Genomic DNA, 24160 nt, shown 5'->3' on the forward strand with positions numbered 1-24160 from the left:
GACAAATTATTTCTTTGGGTGCCCTTGTCTATACACATCCCTCACCCAACATCACAAAGGAACATCCCATGGGGGTTTGCTATTTGCAAGCTGATGGCTAAATTTCCACAATGCCTACATTTTTTTGCATCTAGGACATTTATAGATCATTCTTAGATCATGAAAGGTATGTTGTCTTCTTACAACAATTACAATTATATTTTTCCTAATTCTCACCCTAGCCTGACATTCTATAAAGAAACACAAAAGCAGTAGATTCTGGAACCTTAAGCAAAGAATTGCCAGAGGAACTCAGCAGGCCATACAGCAATTTTCAACCTTTGACGTTAATATCTCTCAAAATGTTTTAATGTATTCCATTTTTAATGTGTGCATTATTACAGTGAAATTTGCTCGATATATGTGTCCTCCCAATGCTAATTGGCAACCAACAGACTCAATTCCCATTGGACATAAACAGCATGGTAGTTTAGCAGAAGATCAAAAGTAAATACCTCTAATGAGAAAACAACCTGAAAAAAAACCAGAATATTCAGTTTTGGAAGAGAGAACTCCCATTCTTAACACCATCACTGGTGTACACCAGTGGATTTTTTCTTTCCACTCACATTCCACTTTAAGTATTCCCTATGCCATAGGTGCTCTGTGATTAGTAAGGGATTGCTTAAGGTGGTATGTGAGCGAAAAGAATAAGTTTGAAAACCACTGTTTTAATTGACTCTTTATGTGCACGGTTTCATAACTTCAAAGGAAATGGGCCAATGATAATTTTTCTCAAGCAAAATATTTCAGGAACAGTTGGGTCTAGAGCAGTGGTTCTCAACCTTTTTTCCCCACTCACATACCACTTTAAGTAATCCTTTACTAATCACAGAGCACCTATGGCATAGGGATTACTTAAGGTGGTATGCGAGTGGAAAGAAATAGTTTGAAAACCACTGAAGTACACCTTTATCATATGTCTGCTTTATGCTCAACAAAATTGGGTAAAGGAATAGTTTATAACTAAGTCCTGTGGAAGAGGTATTTTCAGAATGCTGCCAGGGCACCCAATCCTGCAAATTAACAGTTCACTCCCTCCATTGTCATAACACTGCAAGGATGTTGATCAAGACTTCACAAACTCAGTGAGAAAAATGTTGGCAATGTCAATGGAAGCATCCCAAGAAAACTCTATAAACAGACACTTCAGGGTTTTCATGGATCTCACAATGAGAGATCATTGGAAGTATAAAGGGCATCACAGCTGCAAAGCTCACCTCAAGGGGAAAGCAGTCCAGGCAATCTGTGAGAGTTTGTGTGGCTACACATCTCAATAGGGGCAATGAATGGAGTTTGAGTGTTGGGTATGGTTTTAGAGCAAACAAGGTTAGTAAAAACTAATTAGTCATAGATTAATGCAGCGTGGAAACAGGACCTTTGGACCAACCGTCTACGCCAGTAGTTCCCAACCTTTTACTTTCCATTCACATACCACTTTAAGTATTCCCTATGCCATAAGTGTTCTGTGATTAGTAAGTGATTGCTTAAGGTAGTATGTGAGTAGGAAGGGAAGGTTGAGAATCACTGGTCTGGACCCAATTGTTACTGAAATATTTCGCTTGAGAAAAATTGTCATTGGCCCATTTCCCTTGGAGTTATGAAACTGTGCACATAACAAATCAATTTGGAATAATTAAAACAGTGGTTTTCAAACTTTTTCTTTCCACCCACATACCACCTTAAGCAATCCCTTATTAACCACAGAACACTTATGGCATAGGAAATACTTAAAGTGGCATGCGAGTAGAAAGTAAAAGGTTGGGAACCACTGGTCTACGCCCACCAAAATGTCTCACCAATACAAGTTCCACTGTGTTTGGCCCACATACCTCTAAAGCTATCCTATCCATGCATCTTTCCAAATTTATAATATTCTCATAGTACCTGCCTTAACCACCTCCTCTGGCAGCCCATTCCGTACACTCACCCCCTCTGTAAAAATGTTACCCCTCAGGTTTCTGATAAATCTCTCTCCCCCCTCACTTTAAACCTGTGTCCTCTGTTACCAATTCCCCTACTCTGGCAATAGACTTGGTTCATTTGCCCAATCTATTCCTTTCATGATTTTATGTATCTCTATAAGATCACCCCTCATCCTCCTGCGCTCTAAGAAATAAAGCCCTAGCCCTGCTTAACCTCTCTTAATATCTCAGGCCTCCGACTCCTGACAACATCCTCATAAATCTCTGCACACCCTCCATCTTCCCTGTAGCACGGTGACTGAAACTGAACGCTGAATTGTTCTGTGAATAAATAATGAGTGCTGTTTGAAAGATGAGAGGGATCGAAAAAAAATCATTAAATTTGAATTTGGGGCATTGTACTATTGGTGGTATAATTTGGGGGGAGTTATATGGTGGAAAAAAATTCTAGCTTCAACAAAAGCCATATCAGGACATTAAGAGTTGGATATTATTTTGTTCTACCTGGGTTCACTTTAACGGCACTGCGCTGTTTTTTAATCAAAAATTTGGGAAAGGAATACCTTCGATTGATCTATACATTAGCTCCTTCAAGACAAATGCAAATATCATGTTTTTCTGCCTCACTTTAACAACCAATGCAATAATATTCCAACACGATCCCAATATTCTGTGCAGCATTCTGTCAAACACAACACTCGGTGCATTTGTTATAGAATAGATTCCTAAGCTAAAAGATATTATTGACAGGTTGCTTGCTTGGTACCCTGCTATTGATTGGTCTGCTGACATCTATTCCAAGAAATGCTGCAGGAAGAATAATAAATACTCGGTGAAGGGTTCCAGGCATGAAATGTTAGCTGATTCTCTTTCCGTAGGTGCTGCCTTGCGTGCTGAGAGTTTTCAACATTTTCTGATTTTAATTCGTATTTCTTTTAGCAGTTTTTATTTACAAACAAATGATTGTCCTAATGAGCAAATATTGCAGCATCTGTTACTCAAAATGTGCACACAAAGTGAGACTATGGTCACACAATTTTAGCCTTAGCCGTAACCTTTAATGCTATGCATTCATAATGCCAGTTATCTGAATCACAAAAATTTTGGTTCTTTCCTCAACCACCGATTGCATCTAGTTTTAGTTATTCTAATTTTATGTTGGAAGCATCTGCAGTATTTTGCTTTGGAATCCAACTGTCCATATCTGCATCTTTATATATAACCACACAGGATGAATTGCAAACCTATTGATGAAGTTTGGTAAATAACTCACATGGAAGATGTATAGTATTGAGATTGTAATATTGAAGAAACTTGTCTAATTTTCCAAACTTGTTGGGCCATATTATTGCAGATCAAGGCTGCTGCCCAAACTCACTCCCACCCCCACTTACATTTTGAATGCTAAACAAGCTGTCTAGTATATCTGAAAGACATTTTTATAATGTTACCATCAGGGCTGAGGGAAGCTAACTCAAAGGTGGACCCATGTCAAGATTTTCTAGTTGGAGTCATTGGGAGGTACAGTACAAAAACAGAACCTTCGGCCCATCCAGTCCATGCTGACTGTCACCTACGCATTTACACTAATCACACCTTTTGTTCTCCCCACATTCTCATCAACCAAACCCCCATCTGCCCAGATTCAACCACCCAAGAGGCGCTTTACAGTGGCCAATTAATTTATCAACCAGCACCTCTTTGAGATGTTCAAATACCCTCTCCATCACAGAGCATGTGCCAACTTCTTCACATAGTCACACACCACCCAAGATCAGGATTGAACATGGGTCTCTGGAATGGTGAAGGAGTAGCTCTACTAGCTGGCTACGGTTATGCCCTCATCACAGTACAATCTCAGGGCACCATTTGGAATACAAAACAAAGGAGCTCAGAATTTATGCATAACCCACACTGCTGAAGTGCCTTTGACCTATAACGTTAAATATTTTTCTCTCTTCACAGAGGCTGGCTGTCCTGCTGAGTGCTTCCAACATTATCTGTTTGCATTTCAATCTGTTGAACTTTTGAATTTCATTTTCTTATTGCATCCTGTTTGCAGGAGTTTGCTTTGTAAGAATTTGTCTCTTTGCATCAGCGACTAAGCTTCAAGAAACCTTCATTATCTGCGAAGCATCAGAATAGCATGAAAGTAGCCATAAAAATACAAGAAACATATTTTTATTTATACTTGGACTTCACCTGCTAACAAGGAGTTTAGCTTCCAGTACTTGGTGCTTAATGTGGGAAATCAAAATTAATTTTATTTTCCTACATGTAGTCTTTTTAAATAAGTTTTGTTTTCCAGTCAGCAACTTGTCACAACAATGAAGTTAATAAACCATTTTAAAAGTCTCCAGCAACTGCTTTATAATGACCAAGTAACAAAATCAAAAGAAAATTTACAGGGATTTTTGGCCAGACAGGCTTTCAGTAAACAACCAATTATATTTCACAGTGAAGTTGAATGGAGTAATCTAATTATTCTGCATAAGTTGCTCTTTATTTTCCTTGCTGGGATGTTGGTTTGATCAGGGAGTAATCCATGGCTTTCACAAGGCAAGCCCGAGCCACATTGATAACATCTTGATGCTTGGCGTTATCTTCCAGCTTGCCAATCACAGTCATGATCTCCAGTAATTCGCTCTCAATCAGCTTTTTAGCAATCTCCTTGTCTGCCTCCATTAGTCTGAGAGCAATGACAAGGCCACGGTGCTGGACCTCCAAGTTGTCATGGAGACAGAGCCGCTGCAGAATCTCCAGCCATTGGGCAGTCTGCGAGCAAAGAGAGAAAACAAAGTCTCAGAGAGTTCCTTTCAGAACTTCCACTTTGATCTGACATCTGTAAACTGTTGAGGCACCATGTTACCCAGGAACAATGGACGAGTTTGGGGTGAGACAATTTGGAGGCACGGATTTAAATGGGTGATAGATATTATGATGTTGCTGATTGGATGAGGAGAAGTAGATTATTGATGATGTAGCTCTTGGATGGAACAGGAGTAGAATGAGGGAAAGAAACAAAGGAGGAGGGAAGCAGTGGGGTGAAGTGGAGGGAAAGGAAGTAAGTGGAGAAGTGCAGAAGGAAGTAGGAATCAATAGGAGAGGGATGCAGAGGAAAGAGGGAAGTGAAGATATTGAGCATGTTGGGATGGCTCAGAGCAAGGGAGAGGAGCAAATGTTTGATGCAGGACAAGTGCATGAAAGGGGATATTCTTTGGGTCATCCTGTAGAGTGTAAAGACACAATTCTGTTCCTTCATGATTTTGTCATTTCATTCCCATTTTGTAATGGTCCCTCAGTATGGATTGAAGGAAACTGGCATAACTCATGCCTTCTCTGTAAGGTAAAACATCATGAGATGGGAATGTGTAAGGAGTTACCCTGCCCTGTACAGGGCTGTAACAAGATGTAAATGCATCCTTGTACTTACAAGATAAGAGAGACATTGATGGATTGAGAGGCAGGAAGCTAGCAGGGAAAGGATAGCAACAGTTTTAGTCATTGGACAAGTAATGATATGATGATGTTCTAAGCATGTATCCAAGGGTATAAAAAATCACCATTTTGCTGATAACGGCAGAATGCATTCTCCGACTAACATGTTTAGTCGCAAGTGTTACAATCCGGTAATAAAGAACAAAGAACCCTGATTTCGACTCAGCCTGGTGTTTGTCTCACTCATTCATGAACAAAGCAGACCTAACATCTCTAATAAAGGGTTTCAGGATGTGATGAGACTACATGCACTGCCCTTGCCACTTGTACAACTGTGTTCTTCGTCCTGACCATAGTTTTAGGACCTCCTGACTTTTCTCCATTTGCTCTGTGACCTTTTACTCTCGCCATTTCTTAAATCATCCCCAAATGGATTGCGGAGTGCAAAATGAGCACGATAGGAATGCAAGTTGTTGGTGCTGCGTGCAAGAGTGACTAGGTGAATGATACACAGTAATAAGCTATTTAAGGCTTTCAAGGCCTCTGGTTGTATTACTTGATGTAATGTATAAAAAGTAATACACTCACTGCATTGATGCTCATAGTTATCATTGGAATGCTTTACTGCCCCATGATTATCTACTCAGCTCAGATTTAAATTTATTGTCAGGGTACATACGTGACATCACATAAACCCTGAGATTCATTTTCCTGCGGACGAAGCACAATGACCACTTATTGATCATACAAAAACAATTGTACACCACATACACATGTAAATAAAGAAAGAACTGTAAACCAACTGTGCAATACAGAGATTTTTAAAAAGTGCAAACATAATAGTCTTAAATGAGTTCCCGATTAAGTTTATTATTGAGGAGTCTGATGGTGGAGGGGTAACAGCTGTTCCTGAACCTGGTGGTGACAGGTAGTCTTGGCACCTATACCTCTTTCCTGATGGCAGCAGTGAGGAAAGAGTGTGTGCTGGATGGTGTGGATCCTTGATGATTGCTGCTCCAGGGAATGATAGTGTTCTCTGGAGATGTTCTCGAAGGTGCGGAGGTGATATCCTTGGCTGTGTCCATTAACTTTTGCAGGGCTTTGTGCTTTGCAAGGAGTTTGTACATTCTCCCCATGTCTGCGTGGGTTTCCTCTAGGCACTCCAGGTTCCTCCCATCTTTCAAAAATGTATGGTGATTATAGGTTAATTGGGGTATTTTGGTGGCAGGCTCATGGGCCAGAAGGGCAGTTATAAAGCCAAAAATATTTTTAAAATACATAATGTCAGGGTCATTTGGCCCAAAACTCATCCTCTGCACCAAGTATTCCATCATGATTGGGACAAAGTGGGCCAGTTTCAGATTTGCCAGGGATGAGGGAAGGAATTGATTGCCAGGGAATGGAGTTTGTGATGGAGGCTTTAGACACCAGATTTGGTTTTCCCTGTGATGGAGGCTTTAGACACCAGATTTGGTTTTCCCTGTGTTGCTACTCCTCAGATGCACGATATAATAATTTAGAGACAGTAAAGATGATGCTAAGGTAAAGCTGGGATTCATCTGAGCAATTGGTGTTGTGTTTCAGGATGAAGGGACTGGCATATGGATGAGAAAGAGGAAGAAACAAGGATAATGTGATAGGTTGCAGAGAGGGTAGACATCTGGCCACAATTGGATAGAAAAGAAGGGTGGTGTGAGTGATTCCAACTTGGCAGAACAATGGTGGAGAGGATTTGGAGAATGATGGAGTGTGCCTGCAGGCAGGTTGAAGATGACAAGATGGGACAGATTGGACCACTGCCACAAAATGATCTCGCACATCATTGTGTGACGAATGACTGACTGCACATTCTACCAGCTCAAGATGTCCCATGGAGTTTCTGAAGTGCAGCCAATGTTGTAATGTAGGGAATGGAACGTCCAATTTGTTTAGAGCCAATCGCCACAAATAGCCATGTTTGTTAATGATGTGAGTTGGGGATAACTAATGCCTCAAGAACACAGAGGGGACTCCCCTTTGTACAATAGCTGGAGGATCTTTTGTGTTCATCATATACAATAAACAAGGCCTATTCTTCTTGATACACCTTTCCTTTCATTGCAGAAATACTCAATGCCTAATGAGCACTTGGAGTAATGGAAGTTGCTGTATACTGGCTTCTCCTTCCCGAATGTGTCAACTCACCACTGTTGTTAGCTTGTGGCAGAGTTCCTTGCAGTTGGTGGTGAGTGTGGCAAGTGCTCCTGCCGCTGCTCGCTGGAGCTTCACATCATCTTCACCACAAAGCAACATCATTAGCTTCAGTCTGTCATTCCCCTCAGCTATGAAGCGCTCCTGAACCTTGGGGAAATAAAACAAGGTTAGCTATAGGAAGGACTTCATTGTGCCAGAGAAAGTGGAGAGAAGATTGAATTGATTTGAGTTGAAATCAATTGAATTGAATTATTTATTGTCAAGCATACTGAGATACAGTTAGAAACTTTGTTTTGCACGGTATCTGGGCAAGTTAACCTATGTTTGCATACAACAGGTAGTGCAAGACAAAACAAAAGTGTTGCAGAGAGAAAATGGGCAGCATTAGTTTACTAATGTCTGATAACACCAAGAAAGAACTGGCCTTGAATTTGGTTGTGCTATTTTCAAACATATATTTTCTAGCTGATGATGGGAGAGAAGAGAATTGAACATCACTGGGGAGGGAGGAATTCTTTAATACATTACCCACTTTCCTAAGGCAGCAGAAAGTATGGACAGAGTGGAGAGAAGGGAGAGTGGTGTGTGTGAGCTCTAATCACCACCCTCTACAATTTCCTATAGTTTTGGTCAGAGCATTTCTCATAACAAGATGTGATTCCTCCAGACTGCATCTCAAAAAATTGGTAAGAGACACTGGGAACACCAAAATGTTGCCTGGATTGGAGCATTTCAGTGATATGAAGAGACTGAATATGATTGGGTTCTCCCTGGAGCAGAGGAGACTGCAAAGTGACATTAAAGTATAAGGAGTTATAATTAAACAAGAGGGAATAGATATAATTTTTATTCATTCAAGGAATTTGAGCTTTCCAGTCTGAGCAAATATTTAATTGCTCATTCCTATTTGTCCTAAGAAGATGGTGGTGAGCAACCTTCTTGACCTGCTTCAGTCCACGAGGTGTGGGGAGGGAGATGGAGGATTTTGACCCAGCGACGGTCAACTATAAGGTAAGAGGTAGCAGGTTTAGAGGGGGGCTGACAGGGGTGTTTCTCTTACAGAGAGTGTTTGAAATCCAGAGTATTCTACTGGTGGAGGTAAGGACTCTCACAATATTTAAGAAGCATTTGGACAAGTATTTGAATTGTTAAGACATAGAAGGGTATGGTAAATGGGATTAGTACAAGTTCAATGGTTGCTTTGGGTAAGTTGGGCCAAAGGGCCTGCTTCTTTGCTGTACATCTATGACTCTTAATGAACATAGACTTCATGAACTGTTGATCAACCTTTTTATTCAAAATGAGAGGTGATTTCATTGAAACATACAAGAGTTTCAAAATTTGGACTGGCAGGCTGCAATATAACTTCTTCCTCAGACTGTGAGATTGGTGAACAGTATCCTGTAGCCAATGAATTCTTTCCAAAATCTCTCTCTCTCTCTTTGATTATTATATGCTGTGTTTTGTGTGTGTGTGTGTGTGTGTGTGTGTGTGTGTGTGTGTGTGTGTGTGTGTGTGTGCACCAATGTCCAGAGAAATGCACGTTGTATATGTATGGTCAAATGATAATAATCTTGTATGTGACTTGTGAGGGATGGAAAGGATGTATGTCAAGATGCTGGTTCCACACACTATAATGCCTTGAACCAAGGATTGTGGGATACGGATAAAGAGCTGCCTCTTCAAGGCAGATAAGGAGAACTTTGGTTAGTCTGACACCAATTCTCTCACCTAGAAGGCTGTCTCTTTCATTACGTTTATTCAAAGCTGGATAAAATTTTAGGCACTAATTAATTTAAACGATACAAAGGAAGGCAAGCTTATGGTGCAAGGATTGGTCAATTTCGTACTGAATGACAGAGCAACCTTGAAGTTTTGCATGATTTACCCTATGCTCCTGTTGCTCACGTTCAAACAGTAATGCAAGAAATAATGGATGCTATAAAACCAAGGAAATGCTTGACTGAAGCATTTTCAGATTCCCTCAGATGATAAATAATACTGATTTCCCACTTACTTCTTTGCTGACAACCATATTGCACATACACTCAGTGGCTGCTTGTCGAATTTGATCATGTTCCTCAAACATATAACACTCAATCTCGGGTAGAGCTTTCTCCTTGATTATCTTTTGCCTAGATGCAGAAAGAAAAGAAGATCTAAAATTGCATTTTGTGATCTCAGGATATGCAGAAGTCTCCCACAGCCAATGAAGAGGAAGACGACTAATACATTAACATGTATTAAGTGCCACACGCAGGGAGAGAATTTTTCCCCTTTGCGGTTTGGTTCTCTCTCAATGGCTGGGTGCTTTGCATTCTTTTTATTTCTAGCTGTATTTTGCGTCCCTCAAACCTGTTTAGATTCTGGCCGAATCCAATGTATCTCCAATTTGCATTGAATGAGAATGTTACCACTCAAAGCTTACTGTTTCCATAGATGCTGCTTGATCTGCTGAGAGATCCCAGCATTTTCTGTTTTTGTTTCAGTTTTCCAGCATCTGTGGATTTTTTTGATTTTCGTAGCAGGGAAGTTCCTGGTGCTCATTTTCTCGTACCATATCATCAAATCATACTGCTGGGTCTCATTGGGTCACAGAACTTTATGGACTTTATTCATTCATGATTAGCTATCGTGGCAATTTCACTCTTGTTGGTCTTGAAAGCTCCTATGTGCTTTCAGATTAAAAATTTACATATACTTAAAAAAACCCCCAACTTATTCTTTGTTCCAAAAGTAAAGTGTTAGAATAAAATCTAATCTAGAATTGAATTGGATGAGACGCTGAAGACGAGTCGCCCCTCCATTGTACAAAATGATATTGGATAATCTGTGAAAGAGGCAGTTGGGGATGAGGAGAACTATTTATCCACAATTGTTTGGAACTTGTCTGCACTCCCTAAAAGGAGAGCGGAAACATGAAAAATCAGATATTGAGAAGTAGAGAGAAAAATGATGGACTTTGCAGGCAGAGTAGGAGAAAGTCATAGTAAACTGGAGGTTTACCAAATCATTCAGGGTTTTCCCCAAACAGAAGCCATGGATGAACAATGAAATACAGAACCTGCTGATCAGTATAACCTGCGGAAAGCCATCTCCTGGGCAAAGTGGGGATTCCAGATGAAAATGGAAATGATGAGGGACATCCAACAGCTGTGGCAGGGCCTAAATGCCATAACCTGCTACAAGACAAAATCCGGTGAAGTAGCAGATGGCAAAGCTTCTCTCCCAGAGGAACTCAATGCCTTCTACCAATTTGACGACTGTAACAGCAAAATCCACCCCTCCGCATACCCACATCCCTTGAGGATCCCGTCCTGTGCATATTTGAAGATGGCATGCATGCTGCCTTCAGGAAAGTGAATTCGAGGAGAGCATCCAGCCTGGACGGAGAACCTGGCTGAGAATTAAAAATCTGTGCTAACCAACTTACCAAGGTGTTCACAGATATCTTCAATATCTCACTCCAGAAGGGCATGCTACCCACCTGTTTCAAGCAGATGTTAATTACTCGTCAAAGAAGGTGTAGTAACCTGCCTTTATGACTATTGACCAGTGTCACTTATATCAACAGTGATGAAATGTTTTGAAAGGCTGGTGATAAAGCATATCAGCTCCTGTCTGAGTGGTGACGTGGATACATTCCAGTTTGCTTATTGTAGTGACAGGTCTAAGGCAGATGCCATCTCACTGACTCCACACAAAACTCTAGAACACTTCGACAGAAAAGATGCATACACCAGGATGCTCTTTATCAACTACAGTTCAACACTGAGTAGCAGACCTGGGAGTTAACACCCGACTATGTAATTGGCCCATGGATTTCCTCACCTCCAGACCACAATTAGTGAAGATTGGTAAGAACTTCTTCTCCACAATCTCCATCAGTATCGGAGCACCACAGGGCTGTGTTCTTAGCCCCCTGCTCTACTCACTTTACACCTATGACTGTGTGGCTCAGTATGACAATCAACAAATTTTCCAACGATACCAAGGTAGTGGGGTGTATAAAGGAAGGGAATGAGTCAGCATTCAGGATGGAGATTGAAAACTTGGCTGAATGGTGCAATGCAACATCCTTGCATTCAATGTCACCAAAACTAAGGAGCTGATTGTTGACTTCAGGAAAGGAAATCTAGAGGTATAAAATCCAGTGATCAATGGGGGATCAGAGGTGGAGAGGGTAAGCAAATAAAAAAGTTATTGTGAGTTACTATCTCGGAGGATCTTTCCTGAACCCAACACACTAATGCATCATGAAGAAAGCATGTCAGTATCTCTACTTCCTCAGGAGTTTCTGGAAGTTTGGTATGACATCGGAAACCCTGGCATGGTCTGGCATGGAAAAGCCATGATCCCTGACCTTAAAACCCTCCAAAAGGTAGTGGACACAGGCCAGGATATCAGAGGTAAAACCCTCCTCACTATTGGAGAGCAGCAGCAATCATCAAAGACCCACATGACCCAGCACATGCTCTGTTCTTGCTGCTGCCGTCAGGAAAGAGGCGTTGGTGCCACAAGACACACCAGGCTCAGGAACAGCTGCTACCCCTCCACCGTCAGACTCCTCAATGACAAACTCACTCAGGGACTTGTTCAAGGACTCTTGTGAATTTATTGATTTTCTTTTTCTCTTTTTGTTGCGCAGTCAGATTTTTACTCGTGCTGTGTACAGTTTATTTTTTGTACCATCAATTAGTGGTAATTCTGCCACACCCACAGGAGAAAGTAGTCTGTGATGTCATGTACGTAGTCTGACAATAAATCTGAAATCTGTATAAAAAAGCAGCATAGGTGTAAAGAGTTAAAAGACCATCTTCTTTGATGCATCCTTCCATACAGTAACATAAACATATTCTACCAGAATTCAGACTCTTGGATTCATAGAGGTAAACAACTTGCCTGAGCTTCTCACTTTTCGCAGAAAGGTTTGTGAGTCCCATCAGAGCCTCGTAGTTTTGCAAGCCATCCAGCTCCGTGTTCAAAAGACTCACCAGCGGCCGCACCACTTCATAGATCTGAAGGGAAAATGGGAAGGAAATCAGGCTTTATGAAACAAATTGACAGTGAAGATGACAAAAATATAAAGAGCAAATGGTAAAGGTGGCTCCTTTGAGTTCTCACCTGATGCCCTTTTGTTTTGGTATCCCTAATATGTATTCCTCTCTCAGGTTACCCCTTAGCCTCCTTACTCCAGGGAAAATGAGCCAAGCCCATCCAATCTCTCCCGATGACTCCAATCCAGCAACATTCTGGTAAATCTCCTCTGCACTTTCTCCCGGGAAATTACATCTTTCCTATAGGATAGGGATCAGAACGACACACTATATTCCAGATGCAGTCTAACCAGTGTTTTGTAAAGTTATCTTCCATTTTTTAATATATTCTTTGCCCAAACCTATGAAGGCACAGATGCCTTCATCACCATCTTATCTGTTTGTGTTGTCATTTTCAGGGATCTGCAAGCTTGAACCGCAAAGCTCCTCTGTTCATCAACAATCCAAAGTAGTCAACCATATACTGTATTCGTTCAACTTTCATCTAATCAATTAAATTCCTTCCACCAACATTTTATTCAGCTTTCCATTGGACCTGCTTCTTGCTGTAACCTGAGATAACTTTCCTCACTATCCACCATTTTCACGACATCCACAAACTTGCTAATTATCCGTCAAATGTTTTCATCCACATTGTTCATATGTACTACCAACAACATAGGTCGAATCCCTCCAGTACACCACTGGTCACAGACATGCAACGCCAATGTTCTGGACATAATGACAAAGGCATTTGGTCTCAGAATGATCAACTTCCCAATGAGCAATGCCAATTTCAAAGCATACAGTATGTTGGCAAGAGATTTTGAACATCAGGAAAAGGAAGCCCTAATGCAAGCAGACAGCCAACCTTGGTGAGACTACACATGCGATGTTATGTGCCATTTTGCATTTTGCTTTCCTTACCAAATTAATAATACACTGGGTCCTTAGGCAACAAATTATATTTCTTCATTCAATATTATTTTTTTGAAAATTTTATTTTTCAATTTTTCCAAAACAAACAGTGTCACATCTGCAAAAAAAACAATTCTTTTAAATATATTTACACTTTCTTTTAGTATAATTCACTTCCCAGATACAAAACACTATGTCAGCTTACTTACAATTTCCTTCCCTCCCCCAAAACTTTGAAAATTAAACAACTAAAGGAATTAAAGTAACCAACAGAAAAATAGTAAAAAGAAAAAGAAAAGAATAAATTCAGCGTACCATCAGTCTCTCTAATCTACTTCCACTCTTTGAGGTGCTTCATTGCTGTGGTCTTTATGTATTTTGTTAGCCTTTTAGAACTGTGGGCTGTTGCTATAGCTAATCACCAAAGCGCTTGAGATAAGGTTGCCATATTTTGGCAAAAGTATCATACTTATTTCTTAAATTATATGTTATTTTCTCCTTGGGCATGCAGTTGTGCATCTCCCTGGTCCATTGAGTGATGAGCAGGGGGAAGTCGGACATCCAGGTGATGGTAATGTATTGCCTTATCACTCGTGACCACATCAAACCAAAAACATTTTTGCAAAATTTGTTGATGGCATGAAACTGAGTGAAATTATGAGTTCTGAACAGGACACAAAGAAACTTCAAGGCAATTTAAACAAGTTGAGTAAGCAGACAAACATTTTTCAGGTGCAGCAGGGAAAATGGAAAGGCAGAATTCAATTGAAATGCTGAGAGATTGTTTAATGGAGGGACCTGGGTGTCCTTGTGCACCAACCATTGAAAATATGCAGAAGCATAAAGCAGGGAAGGTAGCAAATGGTACATTGGTCTTTATTGCAACGGGCTTTGAACACAGGACCAAGGGTGTCTGGACATAATTTTGCTTTGCTGAGACTACACCTGGAATATTATGAGACATTTTCATCTCCTAACCAAAGAAAGAATATATTTTTGATAGCAGGTTGTAGCAAAGTTTTACCAAACTGATTCCATCTATCTGCTGGAACTGTGATAGGAGAAGAGATTTGATCTACCAGCCCTATATTTATTTGAGTTTCAATGAATGAGGGGGAACTCACTGTAACAGCTGGATATAGGAGGATATTTTCCCATTGTTAGTTGGGTCAGATACACGGGGTTCACAGTGACAGGCTATGTGATAAAAACATGTAGGACTGAGCTGAGGAGAAATTTCTTCATTCAAGAGGGTTGGGAACCAATTAAATTATTGGTTAAAAAAGACAATTGAGTGTAAGTTGATATAAATATTCAAGAAGAAGATAGATAGAGCTAACACAATAGATAGCAAGGGTTATGGGAAGAGAGCAGGAATATGATACTGACATAGAGGAACAACCATGATCATGCTGAAAACCCAAGCTTAATGGGAAGAATGGCCCACTCATGCTCTTATTTTCAATTTTTTATGTCAAAATCAAGGAGGGCTTGTTAGGTTAGTCAATTCAATGTCAAATCAAGTGTGGAAAGGAACATAAAAAGACGGAAAGGAAGAAAAATCAAGAGAAGAAGAAATTGAGGCCAACATTAAAATAAATTATTTTAATTTGTGATAGTCATGAAAAAATCTTCAACAATAAATTTATGAAGAATTGAACCTCCATAGACGTTCATATTAGTCTTCAGTGACAGTGGTTGCGTGGAAATAATTAGACATGCCACCATCTTAAAAATATATTGACACCATGATGGACAAGGTCCAACTCTTAAGTGTGTTTATTGTATGACTATCACATTCTACAAACTGACACAGTTCAATATATTTTAAGGTAACTCTTTCTGTGAAATAACGCTGTAATGTTGTCTGGAGAGTAGCAGAGAAACTCAACCAACAACTGGCTGAATTCGATCTCTCACATGCTGTTGGTGACAGAAATGCACTGTCTAAGTCACACCATGGTTATTGTGAATAACCTCACCATTATTCTCAATACTAAGTTGTTTCAGTAATGCAAGATCCCACCCCAACAGCCCTATTTGTTGTGATCAATTAAGCCAGTTACCCACTATTCCCAATGAGCAGGATGCTGTTTCCTGGTCAGTAACAGTTTACAAGTAAGGTCAGATATTATACTTGCTAGTTTTGTTTTCTAAGTTAAACAGAGAAGGATGCCCAACATTTTGTCTGGTGAAAGGAGAATACAAGGTCATTCAGTCAGTGGCAACTGTGGGGAAAGAGTATGGTGAACCAGCATTCCAACTTTCACTAGGCTTACTGGACAGATTGAGGTTGCAAGACTTTATGTCCCAGCTCACCTGGTCCCTCAACCCAGGCTCTCCGATAACTCTCTGCAATGATAACTCCAGCCCTGACCCATTTCTCCTGACTGACAGGTTTCCCAACCATCAGTAGGGATTCTGATTTTAATGAAATTTTCCTTGACCTTGAGATCTTCAGAGACTCAAGAATCAAATGATGGTATTTGTATATTTACATATTTTACATCTATTACAAATTGCCCATAAGGAGAAGATTTTCAGTCCTTGAACTCTGTTTGTCAGATTGGTCCAACTGGCTCAGCTATGGTGAGCCTTGAAGAAATGGGAAAGAAAGAGCAAGTGAAATAGAGAGAGGAAGGCAGATAAGAAGTGAGGAAGAGATGGAAAGAGAAAGAGAGATAGGGATAGCAAAGAGCCATAGGAGACAGCAGATGCTGGAATCTGGAGGTAAAAGCAGACTGCTGGAGGAGCTCATCAGGTCAGGCAGTGTCTGTGGTATGGATGCCATTTCAGGTCAAGATCCTGCATCAGCATTAAGAGTTTAGAGAGGAGATAATGAGTATAAAAATGTGAGGTGGAGGAATGAGGCCGGAGTTGGCAGGCAATCAGGGGAGGAGGGCAATGGCGGGCAGGTGGATCCAGGTGGGTTAGTGGAGAGGGAGATTCAGACAGAGGCTAAGACAACAAAGGACTGCAGATTCCGGAATCTGATGTCAGGAAGGTGATGAAGAATACAATACAATGGGCAGGTAGAACCAGTGGGAGGGAGAGAAAAGTGTGCGAGAGACAGATGGGCAGATGCACATGGAGGAGAGAGAGAGAGAAAGAGTCATTAAAATAGACAGACAGTAGCAGAGAGAATAATAGGATAGAAAAGGACAGAGAGAGAGAAAGAAAAATAGGAAAATAGAGAAAACCAAATTACAGGGGAATGAGAGAAAGAAAGAGAGAGAGAGAGAGAGAGAGGAAGGAAGACCGACAGGCAGAGACCTCTAGTCTTTTTATTCTCTCACGTGATATGTTGCTACTCTCTCAATGTGATTAAAGTAAAGATGTCTAATGGATTTGGAAGATGGTTAGTGCTTTGTGCCCAATATAAGTGAGGATGGTGCAGACAGTGGAGGGTACATTTAGAAATGAAATTATTTGGTAATGTAATCCCTCGCTAGTCCGCACAGCCCTTTGACTTGGCTGGCTATCTTCCAGAATATTATATATTTGAACTTATTCCAACCTGACTTTTTAATGTCTCTGGAAACTTGGTTTCTTAGAAATCCACATATTATTAAACAAGTGCTGAGGCATGGAGCAAGCTGACCGGGATTGCTCTGAATAAGGACAGATCATTTCCAAGTGATGAAGGTTGAATGGTCAGAAGTAGGTTTCAAATGAAGTATCATTGGTGACGTGTAAATGCAGTTTCTCTGCCACATGCTTTCTATCCTGTCACAGAAAAGCGATTTCAAACCACTTTCCACGGTCAGGATATCCCAAAGCAATAAAATATATTGAAGGGCCATCACTGTGGTAATGCTGGAAAAACAGAAATGTATTTGCATGTGGCAAGATCCTACAGACATGACATTAAAGGTAACATTAACAAGGATTGTTGGTATCCCTTTAAGAATTCTATCCTGTTGCTGAATCATTTCAGGATGTGAAACTTGCTAGACGTCTGACAGTCTCTGGAGAAAGACACAGAAGAATGCCATCTCTCACTCTAAACTTTCATTTTAATAAAGAACCCTTGTTGTAACGTGAATTACTACTTTACAGCATGAGGGAGCAGGTAATCTGATCATATTTATGATGCTGATTGAAAGATAAATATTGGCACCTGTTTCGCCAGGAAGAACCGCCCTGCTTTCATTGAACATTGTTTAAGGGATCATTTGCTTCAGAGACCAGACAGAAGTTCAGTGTGCCTTGCAGGAATAGTACCTGCCAACTCAATACCCTCCCTCTGGAGCACTGGGTTACCAGCCAACAACTTGTTCTTAAGGCTTTGATGTGGATCAGCCCCACAGTTTCTTAACTGAGGCAAGACTGTGACCCATTGATCAACGGCTGAAGTGAATGCAGAACGACTCAAAAACAACATTGTTTAGCAGTCAATTTTCTCTGAAGAAATGTTTGGTACTTTGAAATTTATTGAGAGCCATATTCTGATGACTAAAGCAGAAACAAGTAAACACTCCTAAATGCCATGCAATGGTCCAACTTAGAAGCACTGTGGGAAAATCAGAAAAAAGTTTGTAAAATTCTCTCAGACAAACCAAGTAGAACTACTCCTCCCAAGACTGGAAAAATCTGTAGAGAAATATGAACCAAGGACAGACCATCACACCAACTCCCTTCCTCGCCATCAACTCCACCTCCACTTCCCACTGCCTCAGAAAAGCAGCCAACATATTAAAACATGCATCCCACCCCGACCACACTCTCTTTCCCCTTCTTCCACTTGGAAGAACATTCACGAGGGTGCAATCACAAGATTCAAGGACATTACATACAAGGACAGTTTCTTTCCCAACTGCGGTGATACACCACTAGCCTACTGCAGGGGGCGATCTCTGTTCCTGCAGGAGGAGCACCGAAGAACCGACCACACCTGGCCGCTGTCAATCAGCCGACCTGAATAGACCAAACTCCACCCAGCCGGCTGTCAATCAACCACCCGGGATATAATCCTGAGCCGGCCCCTTCCAAGGCAGTCACTCAGGAATCACCAGTACAGCTACCACTGTAGCAGAGACCTTTAACTGAATAAAGCCTGTTGTACAGTCTTTTCTCGAGACTTGTGTCTGCTTCCTGCTGCAGCAGAGCATCACACCAACTTAATCAGACAACTGAACGAAACTCACACCGGTAAAATAACGTTGCCTTTTCTCAGTTCTAACTGATCTCTTGCTGTGACTCTGAACTCTGTTTTTAATCATTGTACTATATATACAGGTGTGTTGTCTCGCTGGATTGTATGCCAAATGAACTTTCCCACTGTATCTTGGTAGACATGATAATAAACTTGAACAGGTATGTTACCAATCAAAAATCATCCAAAGATAATTTGGCTTTGTGAATTTCTGACCTTATTTGTAATGAGGCTGAGATGTAACGATAACCTGCATTTGTTTTATGTAGAAAAAGTAATTAAAAACTTGCAAGATGTTTTAACAATGTTCATATGATACCTATGGTTAGGAAGCAGGGTTTGCAGGGTTCTGTAACTGAAGTTTATATCCACATCTGTTTTGGACTTGCAGCTAAAGCAGCTATTCATAAATTTTTTGGGATGTCGCAAATGCACTTAATAGCCATTGGGTGCTTAGGAGATGTTGCCATTCCTGTACGAACTGGGATAACCAATTCGTCTTCTTGTCCCCGTAACCAGATATTTTAGACAACCAAAATCTATTCTTTCAGGCTTGAAAATATTTCAGGACATCATGAATTCCACTGTGCCATTTTACAGGATCTTTTACCTCCTAAGAAGCATCAGTTTTAATATTTCATCTGAAAGTCAGCATTACTGACAGTAAGGCATTGCCTCAATATTTCACTGGATCATCAACTTTCTTTTTGCTCAGTGATGATTCACTTTCAGAAATAACCTTTGAACTCAAAGCTGGAAGACGACAGGTAGAGGCACAGTTCTGAGTGATTGTACCAGAAAGTAATCAGGAAGCCTGTAAAGTGAGACCCTCACCCCTCTCTCCATTAACATTGCTGTCCCACTATTTTCTACTGAATCACATCTAGTTGTCTGCTAGGTTTTCACTTACCCTTTCACCAGGGAAGGCTATTTCTGGATCAGAAATGGCAGTGATCTTAGCAAGAGCATGGGATGCCTTGACCCTGCCCATGTCAGTGCCGTGGAGGGCGAGTGGTAACAAAGACTGCATAAGAAAGTGAAGAAATAAGAGGAAGAGATATAGAGAGAATAATGGCCTTAACATAACACTACTAAACCCTATATAGGAACATGCTACCTGATCCTAAAACCTCCCTTCCCACAAATTATTTTAAAAATGTATTTCACTAATCTCCCGACAGGGGCTGCAAGAACAGGACTTTGATCGAGAGCAGAATAATTTTAAAAAGTACCAGGAAAGGTAGGTGCTTGTTAATTTCCTGACAGGAGCTGCGGGAGCGGGACTTTGAACGAGAAAAGTAGCATTTAAAAAACACTGGGAAAGATGGGTGCTTGTTCATTTCTTGCATTTAGCTAATTAGCTGAAGCCAATATAGGAAGGGGAACTTATGTGATGTGACCACTGTGGGGGTGACCGGTGTAAAAGTAGGAGTTTGAAGTTTGAGCAGCTGACATGAGAGTGGCCGAGGCTTGACAGGCTGAGGAGCAGGTGTTGAGGTAAGACAGGCCTCTTGAGGAACAAAAGGATTCAGCAACAAAGGACGAGGGCAGATGTTTTCTTTTTTGTATTGCTTAAGACAGCAGGAATGAGAGCCAGGGCAGGGATTTGTTCTTCTTGCTATATGTGGATAATCAGGGAACCCAACAGTATCCCTGGCAACTTCATCTATGAAAGTGAATCCAACTACAACTCCTTACAAACTGTGTTAGTATACTGGTGCTGGTTGAAGTCGGGAACATTTGGGAAGCTGAAGGGGTGACAGACAGGAGTTACCGAGAAGCAATCACACCTAGGAGGCAAGAGTTAACTATCTGGGTGACAGTCAGGAGAGGAAAAGGAACAGGCAGTCAGTGTAGGGTATCCCTGTGGCTGTTCCCCTCAAAAATACATATGACATTTTGGATAAAACCTAAAAGGACAAGCCATGGTGATCAAGTCTCTGGCATGGAGTAAGAAGGGAAGGGAGAAAAAGAGGTGAGCTGTAGTGGTAGGGTTTTGATAGTTAGGGGAGCAGATAAGAGGTTCTGTGGAGGAGACTGGGAATCCTAGATGGAGGTGCCAAGGTCTGGGATATCTCAGATCGAGTTCATTGCATTTCAAGAGGGAGGGTGAACAGGTAGGAAGGGTGATGAGGTCTTGCAAAATGTGTACAGGTGCTGTGTTGAAGGACAGGACTTCCAGAGCTGTGATCTCAAGATAGCTACCCGTGCCTCGTGCAAGTCAGGTTAGAAATAGGAAGAGCATGCAGCTTAATACATGCAGCTAAAGAGATGGTGCAGGAGGAAAGGGTTCAGATTTCTGGATCATTGAGTTCTCTCCTGGGAAGTTGGGACCTGAACCAGCAGAAGATCAAATTTAGTTTTAAGTTCAATCCATTTTTTTTGTAAACATCTGAGTTTTTAGTTTGTGTATTGTTGATCTGTTTAATTAACTCAGATCTTTCTTTCGTTTTTCCTCTTTTTAATTAACAGTACACAAAATGATTTGTCCCCTAAGAATCGGAGCAGACTAGAGGGGCCGAGATGGCCTGTTTCCGTACTGTAATTGTTATATGATTATATGAACAGTTTACACCTGAACTGGAGAGGATCTCATTTCTAGCACTGCTCTGAGATTGTGGGGGGGGAGGGAAGAATGGATGTTTAAACAAAATTTGCAGAGGAATGGAAACCCAAATATACCAGTGCGGGGAGTGGGGATGGAAAAAGATTATGTTAAGACTGCTTATAAAAACAATTATTGATGGTGGGAAGAGTTCTGAGATGTCTCTATTTCTATGAAAGGCAGATAAGTTTAGAGCATGGATTGGCACATGGAATTTTCCCATTGTGGACATTAGAGAAACCTGGTTGTAGGAGGGGCAGGGCTGCTAGCTCAATGTTCTGGGATACTGTTGTCTCAGATGTAATAGTGGGGGAGGGATAAAAATGCGAAGGGTGGCATTACTACTCAGGGAAAATGAGGAACAGGAAAGGTACAATCATATTAAGGTATTGTATTATAGACACCCAATAGTCAGCGAGAATTGAAGGAACAAATCTGCAGTGAGATAGAACATTGTGATAGTTGGTGATTTTAGCCTTCCTCATGTGAACTAGGAGTCCCATTCTGTAAAAGGACTGCACAGCTTAGAGTTTGTCAAATATGTTCAGGAATGTTTTTTTAAAATCAATATTTTGAGGTACCGACTCAAGCGAGTGCAATATTAGATCTCCTATTGGGGAATGAGACAGAGCAAGTGACTAAAGTGTGTGTAGGGGAAAACTTTAGGTCCAGTGATCATAATGCCCTTTGTTTCAAGATAATTATGGATAAGGATAGGTCTGGGCCTCAGATTGTGATTCTAAATTGGAGAAAGGCCAATTCTGAGGAAATTAGAAAGTTTCTGGAAAACGTGGATTGGGATAGGTTGTTTTTGGGCAAATATGTGCTCTGTAAGTCAGAGGATTTAAAAGATAAAGTTTTGAGAGTACAGAATTAGTATGGTTCTGTCAGGATTAAATGCAAAGTTAACAGGCTTAGGGAACCTTGGTTTTCAATGGATATTAGGGATCTGGCTAAGAAGAAGAGAGAAATGTATGGCATGTATAGGCAACATGGAGCAAATGAGGTACTTGAGTATAAAAAATGAAATAGAAAAGAAAGAAATCAAGAGGGCTAAAAGAAAACATGAGGTTGGTTTGACAGACAAGGTGAGGGTAAAATCCTCTGGAATATTACAGGTATATTAAGAGCAAAAGGATAATGAGAGACAAAATTGGTCCCCTTAAAGATCAGAGTGCTTGGCTATGTATGGAGCAAAAAGGCTGTGAGCCTGATGTCAGTAGTGGGTAAGTTATTAGAAGTTTTCTAAAAGATCAGATATTCAAGTATTTTACATAGTCAGGAACTGATGAGGGTTCGTCAACATGGCTTTGTGCAAGGAGGCCTGTGTTAACCAATTGAGTAGGTTACTTGGAAAGGTGATGAGGGATCCCATTTTTGCATCTGCATTTGTTTATGAAACTGGCAGTCTCAGGAAGTGAGGCAAACAAGCAGAGAGATCCTAGAATCCATATGGATTAAAAAGGAGGAGATGCTTGCTGTCTTATGGCAAATAAGAAGGAATAAATCCCCAGTGCCTGAAAAGATATTCCCTGGGACCTTGATGGAGGTTAGTTTAGAAATTGCAGAGGCACTGGCAATTTCCTTAGCTACAGATGAGGTGCTGGTGGATTGGAGAGTAGCTCATGTTGTTATATTGTTTAAAAAAGGCTAAAAATAATCTGGGAAATTATAGGGCTGTAAACCTAATGGGTAGGTCATTGGAAGGTTTTTTAAAAGATCAGATATATTTGGATAATCAGGAACTGATTAGGAATAGTCAACATGGCTTTGTGCATGGTAGGTCATGTTTAACAAATCAAAGATGTTACCAGGAAAGTTTAAGAATACAGGGTAGGCCCTTTAGGACGGAGATGAGAAAACATTTTTTTACCCAGAGAAGTGTGAATCTGTGGAATGCTCTGCCACAGAGGGTGGTAGAGGCAGATTCGCTGATTATGTTCAAAAGAGAGTTAGATAAGACTCTAGTGGGCAAAGGAGTTAAGGGTTATGGGGATAAGGCTGGAAAGGGGTACTGATGGTAGTGATCAGCCATGATCTGTAAAATGGCGGTGCTGGCTCGATGGGCCGAAGGGCCTACTCCAGCTCCTATTGTCCATTGTCTATTGTCTAATGAAGGAAAGCCCATGGATGTTGTCTACATGCACTTTTGTAAGGTCTTTGGCAAGGTCCTGCATGGGAGGTTATTCAGGAAGGTTCAGTCACTCGATATTCATGGTGAGGTAGTAAACTGGATTCAACATTGGCTTTACGGGAGAAGCCAGAGAATGGGAGTGGACTGTTTCTCTGAATGGGGTGGCCTCTGATGAGTGGTGTGCCATAGGGATCAATGCTGGGTCCATTGTTGTTCATCATCTATATCAATGATCTCAGTTTGCAGATGATACAAAGATGAACTTCAGTGAACAATTAGGACAGCTTTCAAAGCCTGCAGAGGGATCTGGATCAGCTGGAAAGTGGCCTGCAAATGATAGAAATTAATGCAGACAAGTGTGGTGTTGCACATTGGAAGGATAAACCAAGGTAAACAGTAGGGCACTGTGGTACAACAAAGGGATCTGGGAATAAAGATACATACTTCACTGAAAGTGGCATCATCGGTGATAGGGTTATAAAGACAGTTTTTCGGACATTAGCCTTTATAAATCCAAGTACTGAGTATAGGAGTTGGAATGTTGTGGTGAAGTTGTACAAGTTTCAGTCTCCTGACTACAGGAAGAATATCAATAAATTGAAAAAGTGCAGAGGAGATTTACAAGGATGTTGCCGGGACTTGAACATCTGAGTTACAGGGGAAGGTTAAATGGATTAGAACTATTCCCTGGAACATAGAAGAATTAGCGGGGATTTG

General features: G+C 40.9%; 1 protein-coding gene across 3 annotated transcripts in view; it reads right to left on the reverse strand.

Annotated features, from left to right (window-relative positions):
* Window positions 1-4308: 4308 nt before the first annotated feature.
* The window catches only part of unc45b (unc-45 myosin chaperone B), a 98740-nt gene continuing 78888 nt past the window's right edge, over window positions 4309-24160 (reverse strand). For 2 of the 3 annotated variants that reach the window (XM_069922079.1, XM_069922069.1), the window contains 4 exons: window positions 12498-12613; window positions 9613-9730; window positions 7587-7742; window positions 4309-4739 (listed from right to left, as the gene is read on the reverse strand). In XM_069922079.1, coding sequence (XP_069778180.1) covers window positions 4467-4739; window positions 7587-7742; window positions 9613-9730; window positions 12498-12613 — 663 coding nt within the window. In that variant the 3' untranslated portion in view covers window positions 4309-4466. Of the gene's footprint in view, window positions 4740-7586; window positions 7743-9612; window positions 9731-12497; window positions 12614-19614; window positions 19729-24160 lie in introns of all 3 variants that reach the window. The other variant, XM_069922062.1, reaches the window with a different exon arrangement.

Source organism: Narcine bancroftii, chromosome 1, assembly GCF_036971445.1.
Source record: "Narcine bancroftii isolate sNarBan1 chromosome 1, sNarBan1.hap1, whole genome shotgun sequence".
Classification (NCBI taxonomy): Eukaryota; Metazoa; Chordata; class Chondrichthyes; order Torpediniformes; family Narcinidae; genus Narcine; species Narcine bancroftii.